General features: G+C 34.2%; 2 protein-coding genes across 2 annotated transcripts; both read right to left on the bottom strand.

Annotated features, from left to right (window-relative positions):
* Positions 1-3,094: 3,094 nt before the first annotated feature.
* On the bottom strand, positions 3,095-4,071 carry LOC110797724 (uncharacterized). The gene has a single exon (XM_022002837.2). It carries the CDS (start codon positions 3,698-3,700, stop codon positions 3,290-3,292), a length of 411 nt encoding a protein of 136 aa, XP_021858529.1. The 5' UTR covers positions 3,701-4,071; the 3' UTR covers positions 3,095-3,289.
* A 2,724-nt stretch (positions 4,072-6,795) lies between these two features.
* Positions 6,796-19,204, bottom strand: LOC110797728 (diacylglycerol O-acyltransferase 1A). Its single transcript, XM_022002842.2, has 16 exons — positions 18,397-19,204; positions 15,957-16,037; positions 15,769-15,842; positions 15,600-15,675; positions 15,271-15,338; positions 14,914-15,037; positions 14,646-14,732; positions 13,314-13,415; positions 13,083-13,219; positions 11,962-12,043; positions 11,819-11,839; positions 10,444-10,506; positions 10,031-10,078; positions 9,064-9,126; positions 8,858-8,911; positions 6,796-7,348 (listed from the first exon to the last, which is right to left on the bottom strand). Exons 1-16 carry the CDS (start codon positions 18,793-18,795, stop codon positions 7,244-7,246), a joined length of 1,584 nt encoding a protein of 527 aa, XP_021858534.1. The 5' UTR covers positions 18,796-19,204; the 3' UTR covers positions 6,796-7,243.
* Positions 19,205-22,262: the final 3,058 nt, after the last annotated feature.

The following is a 22,262-nucleotide window of genomic DNA, read 5'->3' as shown; positions in this document are numbered from 1 at the left end:
ACCTGTAGGAGTTGAATCCTTCCATTGATTCTTCATTTCCATCATCACAGCTAGCATATCATCAATCTTTCTTGATTGATCCAGAATCTGTGCAGATTGTGTTTCCACCCTTACAGACTGCTCATGTAACCTTTCCTCAAGCTGCTTCAAGTGATCCTCCATCACTTTTCGAGTTGCAGGCGCCAGTTTAAGGAATTACTCAACAATCAATTTCAACCAAATTGATCAATTTCTAATTGCTAATGCGAAAATTTCTTTTTTCTAGAATTGATTTCCCAGGGTCTAATCTGAAGATCATCAAAGATTGTTTGATGTCAATAGTTGCTCTGATACCAATGTTACAGTCACCTTGAGTGTGACTTCTTTGATCAATATCTTTGATCAATTTCTTTCTGATCAAGTCAAGAAAGAACTAAGAAGAAGGAAAGAATAGAAGATAAGAAAGAAGAAGAGAGAGAAGAATGAGAGTACGAGAGAATCAGAGAGAGAGAGATAGGAATTAGGATTTTATTTTTGTTATTTGATAACTGATCACAATCAGCTAAACAGTACTTATACAATGCAATATCGAATTTATACAATACAATGCCATGTCATCAAGTTTGTTATAACAGCTAACAAACTCTTAACTAACTAACTGACTAAAGTCAACATTTTGCAACCATTGACTTAGTGTATTATCATTTGTGCCTTAACAACATACTAGAAAAATCAAACAAGATCAGATCAGATCAGAAATTAGAAAAATCAACCCATATCAGGTAAATAAAACAAGGCCTAATTCTTTGATACATGTGGCCTTATCCATCAGCTTTATAGTTACAAGTTACAACTGATGTTTAACTTATTACTCCCTCCGTCCTAAAATTTTAGTCTTGTTTTCTATTTCGGACGTCTATATTTATAGTATTGTTTCCTTATTTGGACATTACTTTTCCCATGCCATACACATATTCCACTTTCCCACTTTTCCATACATATTTTCCATTTTTTACACTTTCTCATACACTATATTTTATTTTTCTTAAAACCCGAATTTTTAGTCAAACAAGACTATAATTTTAAAACAGATAGAGTAAATAATATACTCCGTAGTAAACTTTGAACCAATTGTAAGATTATTGTAAGGCAATAGAACTAGAAAAGTAGAAAGCCATGTACAGTTAGAGCTGCTTCTCTATCGCATCCCCGAATAACTAGATCCGACTTTATAACTTATCAATGTCGATTACTCGATTTTGGGTTATGGTCAATAAAGTTCAACTCAATATCCTTATCCCCAAATATGAACTCTAGAAAAAATAAACATGCATAAAATAAACATAGAATCAAACGAAAAAGTTGAAAATAAGTCACTTTCAACCTCAAAGAGCATCATATCATTAAAAAAATAAGCTTTTTAGGTCACTCGAGCACCAAAGTTGAACCAAAAAAGTATTTCTTTTAGGAAAGGATATCAATTGTTCCTAAGAATTGCAGCATCCACAAGAATAAAAAATGGGACACCTTCTGACTTTGTTAGGAGTAAAGATTTGCAAATTTCACGCTTTCCATATCTAACAAAAATCACAATTATTTTCCTTTTTAGCTTGAGAGAATAAAGTTAAATACTCCCCAGTCCTTTAATACTCGCACCGATTTGATCGGTGCGAAGTTTAAGATACTTAAATGGACTTATTTTTTTAGTGTAGAGAGAGCCACAAAGGGCAAGACGACAACTGATGTAGACGGGATCGATCCCAGGTCTTGGGTACCACCCCTTCAAGACTTTACCAACTAAGATAGTTGGCATCTACACTTAAATGGACTTATTAATTTAATGTGTGTTAGTTTATAGTGGGATAAATTTGTAATATAGTTAGTGAGAAATGTGTAAAAGGTGAGGAGTGGTGAATAAGGGGTGTGAATTTTTAAATGATCTTTTATAGAGAGTAGGGGTGTAGGTGGGTTAGTAGGTAAGTGTGAGAAATAATATAATATTGGTAAAAAAAAATCATTTATATAAGTGGTGCAAGTATTAAGGGACGATCCGAAAAGAAAAACGGTGCTAGTATTGGGAGTACTACAAAGTACTTCATATTTGCTCGTTGTTACCCTCGAATGTGGCTGCATTCTACAACATGATCCTTGTAGTGTGTTAAGTATAGCTAAGGGAGTGGCAATGCCATACGCGAAAAGGAAGAGACTCAGATCACCCTACAATATGGGGTCAAATAGCCAAGGAGGTTAGACAACGACTCTACGCTAAACCATGCTTTCAACCCATAATGAACGGCCTTCAGAGGAGGATGTTAGAATCTAATCTTCCTTGTACTTTTCTTATCTTTGATTTTCCTTATCTAAGTTTCCTAGGACTTTTCTTTCAAGTTTCTAGGCTTTAGATAAGATTATTGTGTTTCTGTCTATTCAGTGTTCACCAAAAGTTTTTAGCTAATTCAAAATAAATCTCTACGAGAGGTATTAGCAACACTCGGAACCTTCATGGCTACATTCTACAACTTTATTTTTATTTTTTTAAAACATTTTTCAAACTAAAATGTTGTCACTCAACCTGAACAAGTGAACATGTATAGCCTTAGTAACAAACAGTACAAGGTTGCATTCTACAATATGATCCTTGTCAGAGTGTCAAACTCTGCTACTTTTAACACAATTTTGATGTTTTCAACCTAAATTGAAGTGAGACCTAAAGATCGATACGAAAATTCTAGTGAATTCTGAGTACATTGCAATTTGCACAATTCAACAAGTGCAAACAATTACACAACAAAACAACATCATGACATTTTTAGAAACAAACCATACCAAGATTCAATCAAGTAACAGACACCCACAATTTGGATGCCAGTTTAGTATGTTTCAAAGACAAACATTGAATACAGAATGTGTTTAATTTTCTTATTTTCACACCTTAATTTAGCACAAACCAGGCTTAAACATGCAAAATCAACTCAAAATATCAACAAAAATCACATCTAACCCCAAAAGAACAAATACCCATCTCACTAATTCTACAATCAACGTATTTCTAAAACAATACAACAAAAATTAACCAGAATAAAATCAATTAAGTGATCATCTACACTTTAAAATATGTCAAATCTGAACTCATCTTATTCATTAAAAACATACCAATTACATTACACTCTAAATAACAACGAAGAACAATTCCATAAGATTTAAGATTAAGATAAAAGAAAAACACATTCAAAATAAGATTACAATTGTTTTTTCCAAAGAAAATTAATAAAAAAAAAACTATATTAATTAAATATAAATTAAAAAGAAATCACCAACCCTGGACCATATTAGAGTACCTACCTTTAATCCATCTAAAACTCTTGGAAAAAGACCTCTTGATTTTGCCTTCAACACTGTAAGACTTATAACTTGCAACCCTTTTCTTCCTCTGCATTTCTGGGTCACTAAAACACCAACCAGCTTTTGATGATGATGCATTATTTACACTTTTACCCTTTTTCAACTCTCTTGGAATTTCCTGTGTATTTGTTGTTGCATGTGATGCACTGTAACATCTAAATTCTTGAAACCCACCATTATTTGATGAATTTGAGGAAGTTAAATTTGTGGGTTTTTCTATAATCCCATTATTGTTATTATTACTTCCATTTTCACCATAAAAAATCTCCATTTCCATTCTGCCATCTGCATATGACTTAGATCTGTAATAATCACCCATTTTTCTACAAACCCACCAAAAATTTTCAAATTTTTTTGGAAATTTTCCCACTTTTTTTTATCGGAATTTGATTTTGGGAGAAAAGAAAAGAAGTTACTCAATTAGGGGGTTTTGATTTGTTTGTTTGTACCCTTGGATTCTTCTTGGGAAATCCAAGTGGGAAAGTGTGAGTATTTTGTTTTGTTTTATTTTATTACATGTTTTTTATTCTGTTTTTCAACAATTTGTTGCGGGGTTTCGGAGATTTATTAAAGTTCGAAGTGGGATTTATTTGATAGAAAAGTGGAATTAATTTAATGGAATGATTTTAAATTAACGGGGGAAAATAGTGATTTATTTTAATTTCAATAATGAGGGTGCGAAGATGAGTGGTAAGGAAGGGCCGAGGGGGAGAGATGAGGTCGGCGGTTAATCTAATGGTCAATATGAATGGGCAAGGGCAGCCCATGTTTGTATAATGACACGTCATTGAAAGTCAAAGGTGAAATAGATATATCCGGGTACATCCAACTCTGACTGTATCCCGCAAAAAATGACGTATTTGTATTTTTGTTCTTTCTTGTTATACGTTGTTTTTTAATTACATCATAAAATTGATCATAATTGTTGTATTGTTTGTTTTTTCTTCTGAAATTTTATGTTTTTTTTATATTGTTTGTTCTTTTTTGTTGAATTATTTGTTCTTTTTTGTTTATTTATTTTATTCATAATAATCATCTGGTTAATGTTCATAATGAAATTAAGATCTTCGTTGATCTTTTATGTTTTTAAAAGCGCATGTATTTTTTGTTCTTTCTTTTTGTATTGTTTTTTTATTTTTTATTTTTTTAAATTCATCATAAAATTGTTCATGATTGATGTATTTTTTATTCTTTCTTCTGAAATTTTATGTTCTTGTTTTATATTATTTGTCCGTTTTTGTTGAATTGTTTGTTATTTCTTGTTTATTTGTTTGTTCATGATAATCATGTGGTTAATGTTCATAATGAAATTGTTCATACTTTTTGTTTTATTTGTTCATACCTTTTGTATTCTTTGTTATTTCTTTGTTCTATTACTGAGCATCTTATAAACCTTTGTATCTTTATAACCTATTTGTTTTCTTTGCATTCTCATCACTTTCAAATTAGTAAATATTCATTTTTAATTAGTTGTGAGTATCATATCAAATTACTTATTATTTTCATTTCAATCTACAACGATGAGAAAATTGAAACCGTGAAAGTCAAATATTGTGTCCAAATTACACTTCATACACACATTAAAAAATATAAGAACTCGAGACTACATCAAAAGCAAGATGAACAACAGGAACAATAACTGACCAATATCTTGTAATTCAAGTACAAACTTACATAGGCAATGCCTAAAATATTTAATTTTTTGTAAAATATGTTATTTGACATGTTTTAATTGCTCAATATATGTAAATTATGTTCAAAGTACTAACATATTAAGGCAATAACTAAGTACATTTTAAAATTAGTAACTAAACATTTCACAATCAGTAGGTTAATATTCATTTCTAAATTGGTTGAATAAAAGGATTGCCAAATAGATAAATGTTCATATTCGAATGATAGATAAATGTTCATTTCCAAATAAATAAATAAATGTTCATTTTCAAAATAGAAAATGTTCATTTCCACAATAGTAAATGATCATTGCCAAAAATAAATAAATGTTCATTTTCGAATTTGTAAATGTTCGCTTTGGATGGGGGTACAACCAACTCTGGCTGTACCCGGGTACAATAAAAAATTTGCGAAATAGATACAAAGGCCTTTTTCTCGAAGAAAGAGAGGGCCTTTTTGGTTAGGAACTGTTAGCCATTCATTATTAGCTGATTTGACTACCTGTTAACTGTTTGTATTAGCTGGTTTGACTAGCTGCTTAAATTACTAGTTTTTTTTTTTTATAAGAATCTTGTGTTACTAGTTAGTGTAAAAATATTCGATAAATTAGTTATTAGTTGTTTAATGCGTGAGATGACCATTAAAAATACTTTATTGTTGGATATCTTGTTTCTTATTAGGATTAGACAATAGTTTATTACGTTAATGGCTTCTCTTTATTTTTAAATAAGCCTAGAATAAATAAAACAAAATTTTCCTTTTAAAAAAATAATTAAAAAAATAAAAAAATTATTCTTAATTTGAAAATTTAATTACATAATTTATTGATATGCAAATAGAGAAATATAAGTAATGATATTACAAACATGGTTGCAATAGTTTTATTTAAGTACTTCAACGTAATAATATAAATTTTATTACATCAAGTAACAAGTAGTAAATGGGGTAAAAGAAATAATGAAAAACAGTGGGGTTATAATTTGCCTTGGCCCGCAAAGCCCGTTATTTTTGGCCCAAAACAGGGGTTTAGGAAAACAAAATCTGCCCGAAGCTTCGCTCGACCCGCCTTTTGACCAGGTCTACCAAGAACTATTAAGGCCTCAACATCATATAACAGGAAAATGCTAATACAAGAGTTGGTAACCTCCAAAAAACCAAAACTTTCTACTTTAGGCTCACCCTTTTAACCTGACATGAGTGACATCTAGAGTTACGATACTCGTGTTAAATACTAGGGCTCTGTTTGGTTGGGTGTAGTGTAAAATAATTTTCATGGAAATTAAAATTTCAAAATTAATTTTCCATTGTTTGGTTCTATGTAAAAATGATCAAAAGAAAGGAAGATGAAAGAAAAAATAAGTAGGTAGTGAGAGGAGTGCATGAGAGAGAAGGAAAAAGTAAGGTAAGGAAAACAGTTTTCCCTTTCATTTTGAAGGGAAAAAAAAATTCCATCATTGTGAGAGCAATTTACTCCTAAGAAAAATGGGTTTCACTCCTTCCACAAACCAAGCAATTTAAAATTTGAAATAGAAGAAAAATATTTTACACCCTACCAAACAGAGCCTAAGTTATTGACCAGAAAATGAAACCCACATCACCTGCTCCGCTGCTTGGGTGGAGAATGGAGCAAAACGTTTTGTACTACTAACTAAGATCAGTTTAATATGTAAAAACTCAACTTACGAAAAAAGGAACTGAACACATTCCTAACTCAGGCTTAAGCCACATTAAAGACCACAATCATCACCGACAAAAATTATATTGTGAGCACCCAAGATAAACTGGAGCAATGTAAAGCATTCCAGATTCTTACATGATATCTTCAGATAAAGATGAATTAGATTGATCAATTAGCACCAAATTCTGAAACGAAACAGAAACGAAATTACATCATGTACAATTTTTCCCAGAAACCTAATTCAATAATCCATCATCTATGTTTCTGTATTAGCAAGGGTGCGTGCATGCATCTCCGTGTCAAAATTGCTCAAACAGAAAAACGAAGTCATGAAATACGACTCACTTGGCATGAGGTATTAGACGAGGAACAACATCGATCTACACAGCGGTCTTGAAATGGAACGGTAGTCAATCTCCACATTGTAGCATGAGCGGGATACGAGTCTATTCTTCTATTCGCTTTTACGTAATAAATTAGATTGCCTTTTCCTTAAAAGTTGCAAAAACTTCATGATGATTTGCCTATGCGGTTCATCAGGTCATGATAATAAAGGAGAACACACATCGGTTGACCAAATATACTGAAAATGAACCAGAAGATCATGTTTCCAACCTGATATTCATAATAAACATAAAAGGTAAGAGTTAATATGCCGTGGGGCAGAAGAAATCATCCTTTACATACGGATGAGAATACATTTATGTGAAAACACTAATAAAAGTTCATAGTGTTTAATAAATACCCAAAATTGATGAGAGTAACAAACACTTTAATTTTTTTTTTTTCTTTTTCTTTTTGCGATGCAACACTTTCATTATCACGATTGTCAAAGCATAATTTCAACCATTAACTAGTTTTTACATCCGGATGACACCCCGGGTTACTGCTAGGCCTGGTCTTGACATTTTGAAGGCCCTAGGCAAAATAAGAGACTAGGGCCCCTTCTAAAATATAATTTTTATATTTTAAAAACTATATATGTAAAAAAAAAAGTCTACTTAAAGCAATATAGTTGATAATTTAGTAAAACATTTTTTCACCAAATGAAAGAAAACTATGCATCAAAATTTTCATTTAGTCCACTATATTATCGAGATCAAATCAACATTAATATATCTCCTCCCAAAATTTCAGAAGTGAATTCCAAATTACCTCTTCAATATATTAATAAAAGAACTCAATTTTATTTTACGCTTCATTTCTCGTACTCCGTAATCCATAAGTATATGATAATTGCTTAATTTTATCTTCATTAAATGCTTGAAATTCAAAATTTTAGACTATGTATACTCATACTCATACTCTTATAATTTCAAATTTAATAAAAAAAAGACCATAGTCTCATAGTACATCAAGCAAGTATTTTTTAAACCCAAATTATGTATATACCAGATTTCAAGTTAATAACCACTTGCTAACAAGAAATAAAAAGTGTGAAAGTCTAAAGAGTTTTTTCTTTTTCTAAAGAAAGATTCTGCTAAAAAGGAGGCTAAGTCTCGAACTTGCGTTTCCGCACAAACCATGGATTTCCCATTGCCTTTTACCACTGGCCCAGTGAGACTGATAATCTATTATTGGCGCTAATTAATACTAGTACTATTGTAATACTGCAGATTAAATTTTGGACCCCCCTACACCCTGGGCCCTAGGCGGTTGCACCCCCCGCCTATGCTTAGGGCCGGGGCTGGTTACTGCATTAGTAACAACATTATTCTTATTTGAGAATGTTATTAATCAATTATCTTTTTATTACTTTATTAGTATTTTTTTACAATGATAACATGTAACACGTACGATAGCTCAATGGTAAACACTTCATTGTTTAAGCGTGAGGTCGTGGATTCAAGTCTTATACATGCTCCATTTCTAAAATTTTAAATATGTGAAGTTTACATGAAATGAAGTACTCAAACAAATAAAGTGTTATCTAAACCGTGGTACGCAAAAAGGGTACAAGAACATAATTCGCCACATTCCCACGGGTCGTAGGAGGGGTTAGCAAATTAGTTAACACTGAACAACCTATTAGACGTTGCACTAAAAAACATGCTTCATAGATCACTAACAAAATGTTACCCACTCCCTTGCAGATTGAAAACTAGGGAAGTGAGAGAGACATACCATTGAGCTCTGGAACTTCCTCTGCAGGAAATTTGTAAGTAAAACCAAAGGAACCTGGTTTAAAAACAACATGCATCCTATCAGCAAACAGCATGCAAATTTCTTCACAAAAGTAGATAAGAAGGCAAGGAGCTATATAGTAGTCCTCCAAAGAAAGGGAAAATCAGATAGGAAAGAGCAGATACACCTTTGACAGCCAATTTTACCTGAAACATAATCCCGAGAAAAGCCCAAAGTTTGAACATATGACAAGGGACAGCTATGCATAGCTGTGAAAACAAAATAGATTTCATTAACGAAGAGAAGTATAACAACATAAACCACCAAGATATAAACATGTCCTTCATACAAAAGAACTGAAAGAGCAGTAAATCAAATTATCACACTGAAACAAAATTGTAATATCAAGACAATTGATTTCTCAAGTTAGAATTATTTACGCATAACCCAGCACTCGAAGTAATGGGTATATGTTTATTCACATGCATTGAAGAAATTAAAGGATGCGGAAGATAAACCCCAATCTGTAGCATTAGAATCTAAGCTTGGATGGCACTAGTTCGTCGCAAATCGATGTTTATGGAAACGTCCATCACAAATTTTCCAACGCCACAATAATGATTCAATTTCTTATACCTTTCTCACATTTAGACAACTACCTCGATATGCAGAAAGCCAATGACATATTATTATCCTATTACTCTATTAGATAATGAGTACTAATAATATACAGAAATATCATATGATTTCCTTCCATTTACTCAGGATCCAGTACTAAAAACAAACACCAATATTCAGGAGATCCGACAAATTCGCAAGCCATGCAAAATCCAATTCGCAAGCCATGCAAAATCTGGTAACTTTTCCAACTGACATTTCAACAATTTGTTCAGAGAGTTAAATCTTGCTCTACAAAGAGAAACCTCATTAAATATAAGTTCCATAGCTATTTCTAGGATTTAGAACCCCTCATCATCATCATCAAGACAAATTTCAGAAGCTGAAGATCAAGCAGAAACTGATGTACTCATGTACAGAGTTGAGAGTTGTATTTTGTAATAAGAGCATGCCAACAATGCCAATCATTATGATGAAGAAACAATTAGTGTTACACCATATTACAAAAAGAGAAACTAATACAGCAGGACTCTAAAAAGTGAGTTTCTGAGATACCTCATGAAATATGGCAGATATGAGGAAGGCAATCAATACAGCAACTCCCTGAAAAAAGAAGATTTCAAGTTAAGAAGAAAATGATAAATAACAAAACATGTCGAAATAATTTAATTGCAACCCTAAGACGGTCTGATAAGTGATACGAAGGTATTTTTCCTTCCACCGGTGTTAGTTTAGATAAAAAGACTCAATCTTTGGATTATGATGAAAAAGATCAATATATCAATCGTGGATTACAGAATAAAGGGACACAAGGGAGCCCTCTCAAAGCCATTCAGGTTCATGGAGGGAAGACTTGCAAATTTGCAATATACCAAGGAAGTATCAGCTGGACACCAACAATAGTAAAGGGGTATGTAGTGAGCCAAAATAACATACAAAAATATTTATATAAATATAAGTGACAACACCTTTGGTATTCCGTTGCGCAAGCATGGGAAGTAAACATGGCGAACCATCCATTTATGCACAGGCTGTGGAGGAAAATAATGACAAGATTAAATTAATATGTACACAAACATCGCAGTTACAAAGTAGATCTAAGTGATCTAACACCACATGTTGTTACATCTAAATAATACTTCAGAGAATTACACAATATCCAAACTCAACAAACAAACAATTTAAGAACTTGAAAATGATAGAAGCTCCAATAAGAAGTACTGAGTATTTGCTTGGCAGTGTGTCAAAGCAGTCAAATTTCCCCATGTTTCACTTAGTATCTGTATTATTGAAGAATAAAGATACCCTAATATCATCCTTATCATTACCCCATTGCCTCAAAGAGGCTCCCGCAAGAAGCAGGGTAAGGGGGGGTAGGACGTACACAACCTTACCCCTGCAATTGCAGAGAGGTTGTTTCCAATTGACCCAAATGCGATAACGGGACGACCCCGGGATGACCACGGGACGACCATCTTCTATTTCATGGAAAGGAAGCGAAGAGGTTTTAAGAGCCATTTTGATTTAGTCCATTACATTCCCACAACCAAAAGAACAAATGAATCTTTGGCTCCATCGGAAATGGACATAAAGATACCCTAATATTACAAAAAAAAAAAAACAGTAGTCACCAAGATGAACAACAGGAACAATAACTGCCCATTCCTTCAAGTAAACAAAACGACCTTAAAAGTTGAAACCTTTACGTGGGCAGGCTCTACAGTAGAGTTACCTAATACACCAGTTAACCCCCGCAAATTTTCGTATTGGGCACATGTGTACTTGTACTGGAACACTTTTGGGCTAACTTAACATAATCGGGTAGCGAATTGCGTCCGCTTACTCGTTATGCGTATTAGGTAACATTGGTCGCTCTACCCTCAAAATCCATTGATTTCTTTTATGCAACCACCAATTGTATATTCTCCATATTCTTACTGCTTTCACGCATTTTCCTTACAACTGATGCTAACACTCTGCCAAGGTACAAGGTATGGAGATAAGTGAGGCAGTTAGGTAAGGAAAAATTGATTACTCCTTTCTCTCTCAAAGTTCCTCAGTTGGTCAGTCCTCTTCCCCTTTCTTCTCATCTCTTTTTTACTTCTATTCTTCTATTGCTCCTATATTACTCAACTCAATCTTCTTAACCAACCCAATAACAATCAAGTAATCATCAACTGAAACTGGATTGATTTTTATAAGTCATTCTTCTCAAATTTACTTACCTACCAACCCAATAATAATCAAAACGACAAGACCTAAACTAGATTCGAGGATATTGATTTAGTTAAATGTCCTATAAATGAGCATAAAATCAGGTACGAAAATCTCAAGGTAACATACCATATTCCACATCCTCCAATACTGAGGGAAGCCATCAATTTCCCGAGCACATAGAACAGAAACACGGGAGACAAAATCATCAGCAACAACTTGCGACATTAACAAGTAAAAGCTCAAAATTAATCTTATTAAAAGATGTCTACCTCTTCAAATGATCTTGCATTCCACCAATCCTTGTAAAACTCACGGTCACCGAATGTCAGAAGCTCTGCCAATATGTTTAACCTGAAATTGAAAGACAAATACAAAATTAAAAACTAAAAATCATATATAAAAATGGTAAAATGACAGTCTGTCAAGATAAATCACGGCCAAGCAAAAAATATATATACGAAGTATATATCTCTACTGTGTTTGAAGTGGCAGATGAAAATGTTGCATGTAGTTCAGTAGTTGGATCAACATCAAGTCTTAGATGTCCAAACTTATATTGAAGTACTGAGTACTTAACATTGGTACTTGATGTGTTATAAAGGGTTTTTGTAACATAGTTCCTCTTCTACTTGGGGAAAGCAACTCTAGCACACAATTTCTAGTTATTTTATTTTATTGGAAGGTAACTGCATATTTAAGCGGAAGACTCGGAGAACACTAAAGAGAAAATAACAAAGATAGCATGGTGTTCAAACTTCACACTACCTATGGTGGAGCATAAATCTAACCGGAGAAGCTAACTTCACATGGAATGCTTGATATATCTAACAAAGTACTTAATTAACATATGTGGGCATGAGAAAATAGCTTGTGAAGAGCATGAGGTCAAAACCAACTAAGTGAACAAGCAGATGAATACATTGAAACACAAGTTCATGCTTGTTCCATGTGTAAAATTTCAATAAAACATGGTTTCTAAAATCAGCTACTACATTTCTGTCTCTCAGTATACTAAACCGATATTTCTCACATTGTTAAGAACCACTAAGTAAATCAGTACAGAGATAGTAAGGCGGATATAAAATTCACGCTATCTCAACCACAATCCTTTACATAACACCACAACAAAGTAGCATAACTGTTACTGTTATTTTACCCAGAGCCACAATATAATACGTTTTTACTATGCTTTGCAACAAAAGCAGAATTTGATAGGAACTAGGAGGGAAATGAAGTCAATGGGTTTGATTTTTAAATCAAGTCAAAGCCATAAAGGGGGTTGTGGAAGGCGGGGGGGGGGGGGGGGACCATGAATTCCTTAACCGAGTTTCCTTCACATAAATGCAAGATAACTTGGAGACTAAGTAAATAAATGAGGAAATGAACTCACCAAAGATGGAAAAAGCAATAGAACATGCATAGCCACACGTACAAATTTGGAACTGAGAGCTTCAAAACCCTTTCGATTGCATACAATAAGTTTGCTTTCAGAGGATGCTGTGAATTTTGTACAATTGGATTGATATACTACAAAAATTCCAACCAGAAAAAAGTGTCTAAGATAATGTCTGAGATAGGAAAACGGGGAAAAGATGACAGCTTAATAGATGTAAGGACAAACTTGTTCAACGATGAATCCCATAACTCCCGTAAATATCACCAATTTTAATACTTGTCGAGCGACCCATCCTTTGCGAATGTATGCAGTTCTAGGATAGCTTGGCTGCAAAATAGAACGTGGAACCCAGAAGACATAAGCACAACTTGTAGATGGTTAAAAAAACATGCCCTATAATGGCACTGAAAAAGTTCCAAAAATATACAGAATCACAGAACTAATAATCTGGACTCGTTAGCATCAGCGTAGATAAATATTGCAGTAGGATAAGGGCACAGAATATACACAAAAGAAATTTTCAGACATGAACGACATAAATATACAGTCAAAAAATGCACTGTTACAGGATGTGAAGCGACAGCATCACATGCAACCTACTCTACAACTAACGACATATCTTCAAAGTAAGGTTCACGAGTACCTAACCCTTTATAGAAATAGCCAAAAACACTTGGATAACTTTTCAGATGCGCAGAAATCTGTAAGAGCTAATACAACTCGGAAAATATGATATGGGATATACTTCGTGTATGAATGTCTTGTTTCTATTTCCCGTAAGTATGTCATACCAGAAACATGGATAGATATTCAGAGACAAGTTTGTTCAAAGCCAAGTCGGTTGATCCATATTAGTAAAAGCTAATAAACTCAAAATTTTATGTAAGTCAATTATACGTTCAAGCAAACACGTGTCAATCAGAGTCCTTTGTCCTTTCCCAGCCAAATTTCATTGGTATGGAAGAATAAATCCCCCCAACCCATCATCAGCAACAAAACATTCCCAATACCTAGTGCTTCAGCCTTGAGCAGGGTAAAGGAGGTTGCTTATGCACAGCATAACCCCTGTGATAACAGATAAATCTGTTTCTAGCTGACCCATAATCTTATATGCACACAATTTAACGAGACATTTCAACGTAGTCCAATAAAATTCACAAGTCAAAGAGACAAAGACCAACAATTTAGTTCACTGAAAATGCACATAAAAAATGATAATGGAAAAAGGATTTCAAACTGAAAGATTGATTTGAAGATCGCATATGACAACTTTAAAAGAAAATTATAAGCAAGTGACAGCTATTCCTCTCCAAAATGCAATCAATGGTCAACTGCCTTCCTGCTCACTCGCTTCACTTGAAAAATTTACTACTTAATTTGGGATACAGAAGTTAAAAAAGAAAAAGTTGAAAGGAATGAACATAGAAAGGTTGAAAATAGATGGAACAGATACTTCAAAATATAATTGCTTCAAGATTCTAGTAGAGGTGGATATAGGAAAACCATCAAAAACCACAAGCATCATCTTAGACCAAAGTGAGTAAAAGTTCCAAGCACCTGGTAACATAGTGTTGGAGCAACCATGAAGTACACCAGACTCTCAATGCTGACATCATAAGGGAGTTCCACATTTAGTTCATCCTCCTGAAACCAAACTAAAAATCCAATAAGGAAAAGCATAGATAATGGAATATATCACAAACAAGATACATTTGTTTTAGAAGGCAATTCATACCAGAAAGACACTAGATAGTTACACCACAAAAAAGAGAAAATAGGACAATAATAATAATAATAAGATAAAAGATGATAACATTTCCATTACCTTAATAGATGCTTTGGCAATTGCTCTCATATCATAGTTTGTATGTGCATATGATACCAACTTTAACCACGAGGTGCAAGCAAAAAGCATCAGCGTGACACCAGAAAGAACAGCAGAATCAAACCTGCAAAGATAGTGGATGATCCACACACAAGACAACAACAGATAAAATAATAAGTTGTGCACATAACAACGCAAGTCATAACTGACTATGACATCTAACTGTGAAAGAAAAATTCATCATTTTATGCTTTGACAATGAGCAATTTTTTATATTAAAACAAAAAAGAAACAGACAGAGAAGATTATGACGATAGGAAACATGTATACAATACATAGAGGTTTCAGGAAACCAACCTGAGTATTACAAAAACTGGATATAGGATGGTAATCATGGCAATCAGTATATGGAGCAGGACAACAACCTACACAATCATTCAGATAGTTAGTACATAAAACATATTCCAGAACGTTTTAGACAATATCAGCTCAAAGGAAAATAGCATAGAGGAAGCATCTAAATATCTCGTATAAAGGACTGCAAACATCTGAGAAATATAAGATGACAAATCAAGCGGAACGGCTTTCCAGCAAAAAGGTAAGATATATGGGAATGCTATAAGAAAGAGAGCCCAAAACCATAGTTAGCAACTGGATGACAGTTAGTTGCATTTTAGATCACCTACCGGATCAGAAATACGCCTTCTTCGTGCCAACTTTTCTACCAGGAAAGCAGTGAATGGGAAAATTGGGAGTGAAAGACTGTAGTTTAAAAAGACAGCAATTTAGGATTAGCGTCCATGCATACAACAGATGACTTGTCGGTAAAACGTATTGATCCTAAAAGATTATTACCAGCACATAAATAGAGGCCAATCTCTAAATGACTTTGAGCTAAACCAGAAACCAGCTCGTATAAGCAATCCATACTGCAAATATTTGCATGTCAGTAAAACATCAATTTTTAACCTACAGGGCTGAATAAAACTTGGCTAATAATTGAAAGGGCTAAACAAAAACAAACGAAGTTTGATGGTACAAACCTTCATGAGATTTTCAATGATAAGCCGGCTGTTTACAGCAACAAGTACCACTACACAAAGGTTGAAGAGACCAGCGTGACTCTGCAGCAAACAATTGATTTTAACGGTTAAGTTAAGAAGACTATAACATGAACATAATAATTAGCATAGATAGTTGTAAGGAAATATCTAGCATTTGAAAGATTGATCAAGCTAGTGGCAATTGTTCCAAGCACATCGACATCTTTATCAAAATCTCAATTATAATTTATTTGGGGCAAACAGAATTTCTAGACAACCATACAACAACAACAACAACAACAACAAAGCCTTAGTTCCAAAATATTGTGGCTCTGATATGAAATTGATCGTTTCAACTAAACAAAACCAATACCAGTTACCGCGCCATTAATTAAATGCCTGTAGTGAGGCTCCTGACCAGGACAAGGTTCAGAAAGGTCAGGACTCTCAGGAGGTCATAGCCTTACACTACTTTACTCTTACCCTTACAACTACAGAGAAATTACTACCTTTTAACCCAAAACCAACTGATAAACCAACAAAATCTGAACAACTGAACAAGAAATTTCATATAACAACCATGTAACGCTCTTTCCCTGTGCGTAACACTTTCCAAGTCATAGTTTTTTTGTTTTTGTTTTTTTTGGTAAGGAAAGAAAACCCGTTCGGGGAGGGCCAACCGGCCAACCTAAGTCATCCTTCCGGATCATAATTTTCCAAGTCATAGTAATGTTAAGAAAACTGGATCAGGATCACAGATTAAGGCAACACTACAGAGGACTCTAAACGATAAGGGTAAATAAGCTTAAGGGCTGGTTTAGGTCGAAACGAAATATTAAGATGGGAGGGAAAGACTGAAAGAGGGACATTCTTTTGTTTTCCTTCTTTCCAGGGATCAACTTTCGGATAAGAAGAAACAATCAAATAGAGATCTTCGCACATGAATCACAATTAGCAAGTTGATTCAAAAGCCGGCTCATTACCATTTCCATTGACATATTGTACACTGATAACCAAGTCACTGTTTATTCACATTGATGATAGTTATTGCCGGGTGAACAAAGGACTAACCAATTGACTGGGAAAGACTGGTGATTCTAGAGAATCTAGACTAAACTGATCCTCTTTCTCTCTACCAGATCAGTGAACCAGCTGATTCCATTTGGTCTTATTTTCAACATCAAATGTTACTTCATTTAAAAAGAAAAGGCATATTGGGAAAGTTTTTCGAAAAGCAGCTTTAAAGCGCATATGCACTGAATGCTACACCTTCAACCACTCGGCCATCTCTCCAACACAATGATTATGACTCAGAAACCGAAGAAATAGCGAGTCATTCTTATAGTTTATATTTTTAAGTATGACTAAGACTAGCGCAACAATACTATAACTAATAATATAACGAATAGTAATAGGGTATTTTTTCTAAAAAATATTTCCTCGTTAGGATTTAATATACGAGCCACCTACCATATGCAGAGGTTCTTGGTATTCCAGGTAAGGGAACACTAAAAACTGCAGATGCAGAACAGACGTCTGTCTTCTAGAAAAGGCATCCTAATGCAGAAGCAGAAGTAAGGAAAAGGGAATCCAACATGCCATCTTTTTCCCAAACTGGAATAACTAGACCAATATTCTCTATTGGTACCATAAGTCGCAAAAGGAGCACATGTCTGTTGAGGAGAAAATAAAACTTACAGAAAACAAGGGCAGTACGAGGTAATGAGAGGTCATGATTATTAAGTTCACAAATTTCACATCCATTTACTTCATTTCTAAATCTTTCAGCCAGTGTCACCTAAATCATGGTATGATTCAGTATGCCGGAAGGGTACAAGAACATACCTAGTTTGTTAATACCATGTCATGTACAGATCCGCGTGTTTTGGGTTTGGTTTGGAGGAATCTGCTTTCAGTTGGTCACAGAAAATGTTTTGGTATGTGTTGTGTTCTAGCTCCAGAATTTAAGAAACCTCAATCTTTATGTATGCCTCAATCAGGTAAAATTGCTTATCCGTACTACTTCGAAAGGCACCATGTTCACTAAACTCTTCAAGAACAGCTAAACCTTCCGTACTACTTCGTAAGTTCGTATTACTTAGTTTCTGAAACGTTAAGCTTTGGCAACTAGAAAGATAACATCATGATGTTTGCTTCCGTACCTCCTAACCGCGATTTTAACATTATAATCTCCAAAGCTAAAAATAACTCTAGGTGCATGTTTCATACATAAAAGTTTGAACTTCAATTCTTCTTCACTAACAAATTGTTCAAATTCATTTAACAATTAAAAGAAAATACTGCAATTCAACTCACTAAAAATGTCAAAGTTATATAGGAAGTACTTTTTACAAGAGTATAAGCTAAAACATCAATAACAAACACGAAATTCAAGAATTACAATAATAATAATTATTATAAAGAAAAAAAAAAGGCAAACCTGTCTGAAAATGGCGTCGGAGCTAAGAGGACTCTCCTTAACCTTCCGATGAGCCGGAGAAGACGGCCGATACGAGTACTTAACCGCAGTATCAAAGTCCTGTACTCTACCGCCATTGACGACCTTTCCTTCATCTTCACCACCACTAACATGCTCGGAAACAATCCGATCACCGTTACTACTGTCGCCATCAACAATTCGATCAACATCTTCGCCATTCGAAACCTTCTTCGAATCTTCCATATCTTCCACCACTGAAGACGAAGAAGTAGAAGCTCTGACACTCGAACCACCAGTTCCAGTCCCTCGCCTGCGAACGGATTCTCCGTAATCATTCGTCGTCGCCGACGACGTCATCGCCGCCGCAACAATCGTCTCTGGCGAATCCGAGATCGCCATGGAAAAAGAGGTCGGACAACAATTTCTACAGAATTCTCATGCAAAGCAAAGCGAGAATCAAAAATCTTCAACAGAAATCACAAAAACGATGTCGAATCTTCAAAATAAATTAAAAATGAGATGAAAATGGAGGAAAATTCTGGAAATTTAGAGTTGAAGTTTGTTAAATATTTTTGTGACGAATTGATTATTAGTAGTATGAAAAATTGTTGAAAATGATTCGAATTAAAGTGTGTAGGTTGCAAATTGGGGAGATTTGAAAGAGAAATTGATACTTTTGATCTTTAAATTGAATTGAATTGCCTGTTTGGATAGTTGCTGTTTTGTTTCCAAATGGTAAGAGAGAGGAAAATTGATGGAATAAGATTGAGAGGTGAGGATGGTCTTGAAATTGGAACACGAGTTGGAGTCTGACTGTGACAGAATTGCAAAATTTAATTGAAAGTAACGTTAGCTCTTCCCACGTATGGGTCGGTGCACCGTGGACATACTTCGCATGATGCGGTTTAAGTGCCCGCTAAGCGGCAATGGGATCGACTCGCGAGTGGAGGACTCTTACGAGTACACAGATGGCCAGATGGGTTTGGTTAGATGGTCGACTGACAGTTATCCGATGAAACAGTTCCGATATAAATTTGACTCGATATGATCTGAATTTGTTAAAATCTGAATGAGTTCGTGTTATATGTGACTCGAATCTTCCTTGAAGGTTGTTATAGTGGAAGAACTGACTTCAAATGAACATATGTCATGGTCTACCGATTAAATTGAGTTGATTCAAGTTGGAGGTGAAAGCTTGGTTCAATAGGTTCAATAGCTCCAACGCATGGTCATAATCTCATTTTGGATGAGAAACGAGGGAGGTATGACTATTTTACAAGAAAATATCCTAAAGCGGGGAGGTTCGGCCGAACCTTTTTAGGTTTGACCATACCTGCTGAAAGTTCGGCCGAATCCTTTGATGCTTCGACCGAACAAGAAAAGAGTCAGTAGCTTGGAGATTTTGAAGGTTCGGCCGAACTTGTTTAAAATTCGACCAAACATGTTGGAAGTTCGGCCAAACCCTTTGATGGTTCGACCGAACAAGAAAAGAGTCAGTGGCTTGGAGATTCTGGAGGTTGGGCCTAACTTTGGGTAGGTTCGGCCAAACTTGTTATAGCTTCGACCGAACTTTGCGGGTGAACTGTTTTATTCTCCGCAAGCTTCAATCAACGTGGTCTTTTCTTGTCTCTTAGATTGTTTTGATGTCTAACACTATAAATACCAAATGTAATGAGATTTTCAGTATCAAGAGAGAGAAACACAAGTGAGGTTGAAACCCTAGATCTAAGCATACATATAATTCTATATTCTTCGCCTTTGATAATTCCTCTTTGTAATTATTTCTCCATTGAAGAGTAATACAAGCTCCAAACCCTCCCCAATGGTGGATGTAGCTCATTTAAGAGTCAACCACCTTAAATATTTGTGTATATTTTAGTTTCTTCATTTGTTTCTTCTCATTATTTTCAACATCAAATTGTCATACAAATCAACATTCAAGCCTAAAAGGTCCTTCATTCATAACAACTCGTTTACAACCTAGCGTGTTCCACCCGACTCGACTATAGACCGAACCGGTCATAACCCTATCCAATATGAACTCGTACTTAATCAACCCGAACCGAACCGACCTGTTAATTTTCTAACCCGGGCCAATCCATATCCATTAGCCAGATGAACCCATTTCAACCCGAAGCGATGAACCCGAACCGATGAACCCGAACCGAACTTGATCCGTTTGTCTGAACTGACACCCTTAAGTACCACGCATCATGCAATTCAATTGATATCGAGTCACAGAGTGTGCGTTACTTTTTGCGTTATTTTCACCGAATGGACCTGCTTTAACTTATCTCACTTGAACTTATCTAAACTTGGTGTGATAGGACTTGATTAAAATGTATTGAGTCAGGTTGCAAGAGAGTAAACTCGAGAGAGTGAATTAGAATTTATTAAAGCTAATTGGAACTTAATAACTTCAAATAACCTAATTGTAACTTATCTAAAATTATTGGATATATAAAACTTATTTTTGTAGACGAGGAGAACACTGAAGAATTGTTCAATATGATAAGTTTTGTTTGATTATTAATTTTCTTTTAATTTACCTTTTAATGTTAATTCTGCAATGGGGGGAGCAATATGGTTCAGAAAATGATTGTTCTTTATTCCTTGTTCTTGTGCTTTAGAATGTTTTTATTTTTATTTTTACATGAGCTCTTTAGAAAGTTAATTAATATACCTATAAAATTTGAATTTCTTATTCCAAATTTTAGATGATTAATGGTAATGGTCTTCCCAATAGGTGATTTGTCTTTACTTTTTGTCTAATACAGTAAAATTACATGTGAGTTTCGATACTTCCTCTGCCCCTTTTAGATTGGATCATAGAGAAAACATCATTTTATTAAGGCCATGTTTAACAATTAGATGTTGTTATCTGTTTGTATTAAATGGTTTGATTAAACTGGTTGAATTAGATGTTGGTGTGCAATATCTGGTAAATTATTTGGTAATGGGTAGTTGTTACTTGTTAGTTTTTTTTAATGTAAAATGAAGATTAATTAAGGACAATGATATAGAACAATGTAGGTTTCTAAGGGTTTTGATTTTAGATAATATTAGGACAAAAGGCATTTTACACCCTATTATTCAAACCTTTTATGCAAAACTCATATATTGAGCTTTTTCAAACACTCCCGCTAGTTTTTTGAAATGGTTAAACCTTTAATTCACCTCAAAAAACTCTTTTTTTTCTCCAAAGTTCTCATAACTAAACACCCTTAAGACTTGTGTGTAATTTGTGAACATGAGTTGAAAAACTGGGTCAATAAAAAGAGACGTAAAAAGAGAATAAGTGGAAAACATATCAAAAGAGATATGATATAAACTCAAAGAAATATCCCAAAATGGTCGGAAAAATAAAAAAGGAACATTGATTGAAATTGGATTTGGGTACTTGTTTTGTCTAATTTGATTGAAATTGGTACATAAAAATTCAATATTTGTTACTCATTTCGTTTCTTTCTAAAATGCATCACGTGACGTACTTTTACATCCCCATCATACGTTAATTTTGACTAGTTAATTAACCTTTTCTCCCTAATAATAAGTTGACCAAAGTTTCAAACTCTTACTCCCTCCGTCCCATAATATAGTGCCTGTTTTCCTAAAATGGTGTCCCTAAATGATGTGCCTATTTCTATTTTAAACCATTAATTTTTACTTTGAAAATTGTACTTTTTGACTTTTATTAACCCATGTGCTTGATTTTTGTCCTTTTTAGGCCTATTTATTATGTACACACCTTTAATCTATAATTTATCTCTCCATTTTTGCCAACTAACATGTACTTTATCTTGAAAGTACAAATCATTATTGTTTTTATTATCAATGTTATCCTTTACCTTAATAACCGTGATTTT

This window comes from Spinacia oleracea, chromosome 2 (assembly GCF_020520425.1).
Source record: "Spinacia oleracea cultivar Varoflay chromosome 2, BTI_SOV_V1, whole genome shotgun sequence".
NCBI classification, from domain to species: domain Eukaryota; kingdom Viridiplantae; phylum Streptophyta; class Magnoliopsida; order Caryophyllales; family Amaranthaceae; genus Spinacia; species Spinacia oleracea.
This window is presented reverse-complemented; position numbering and strand designations above follow the sequence as displayed.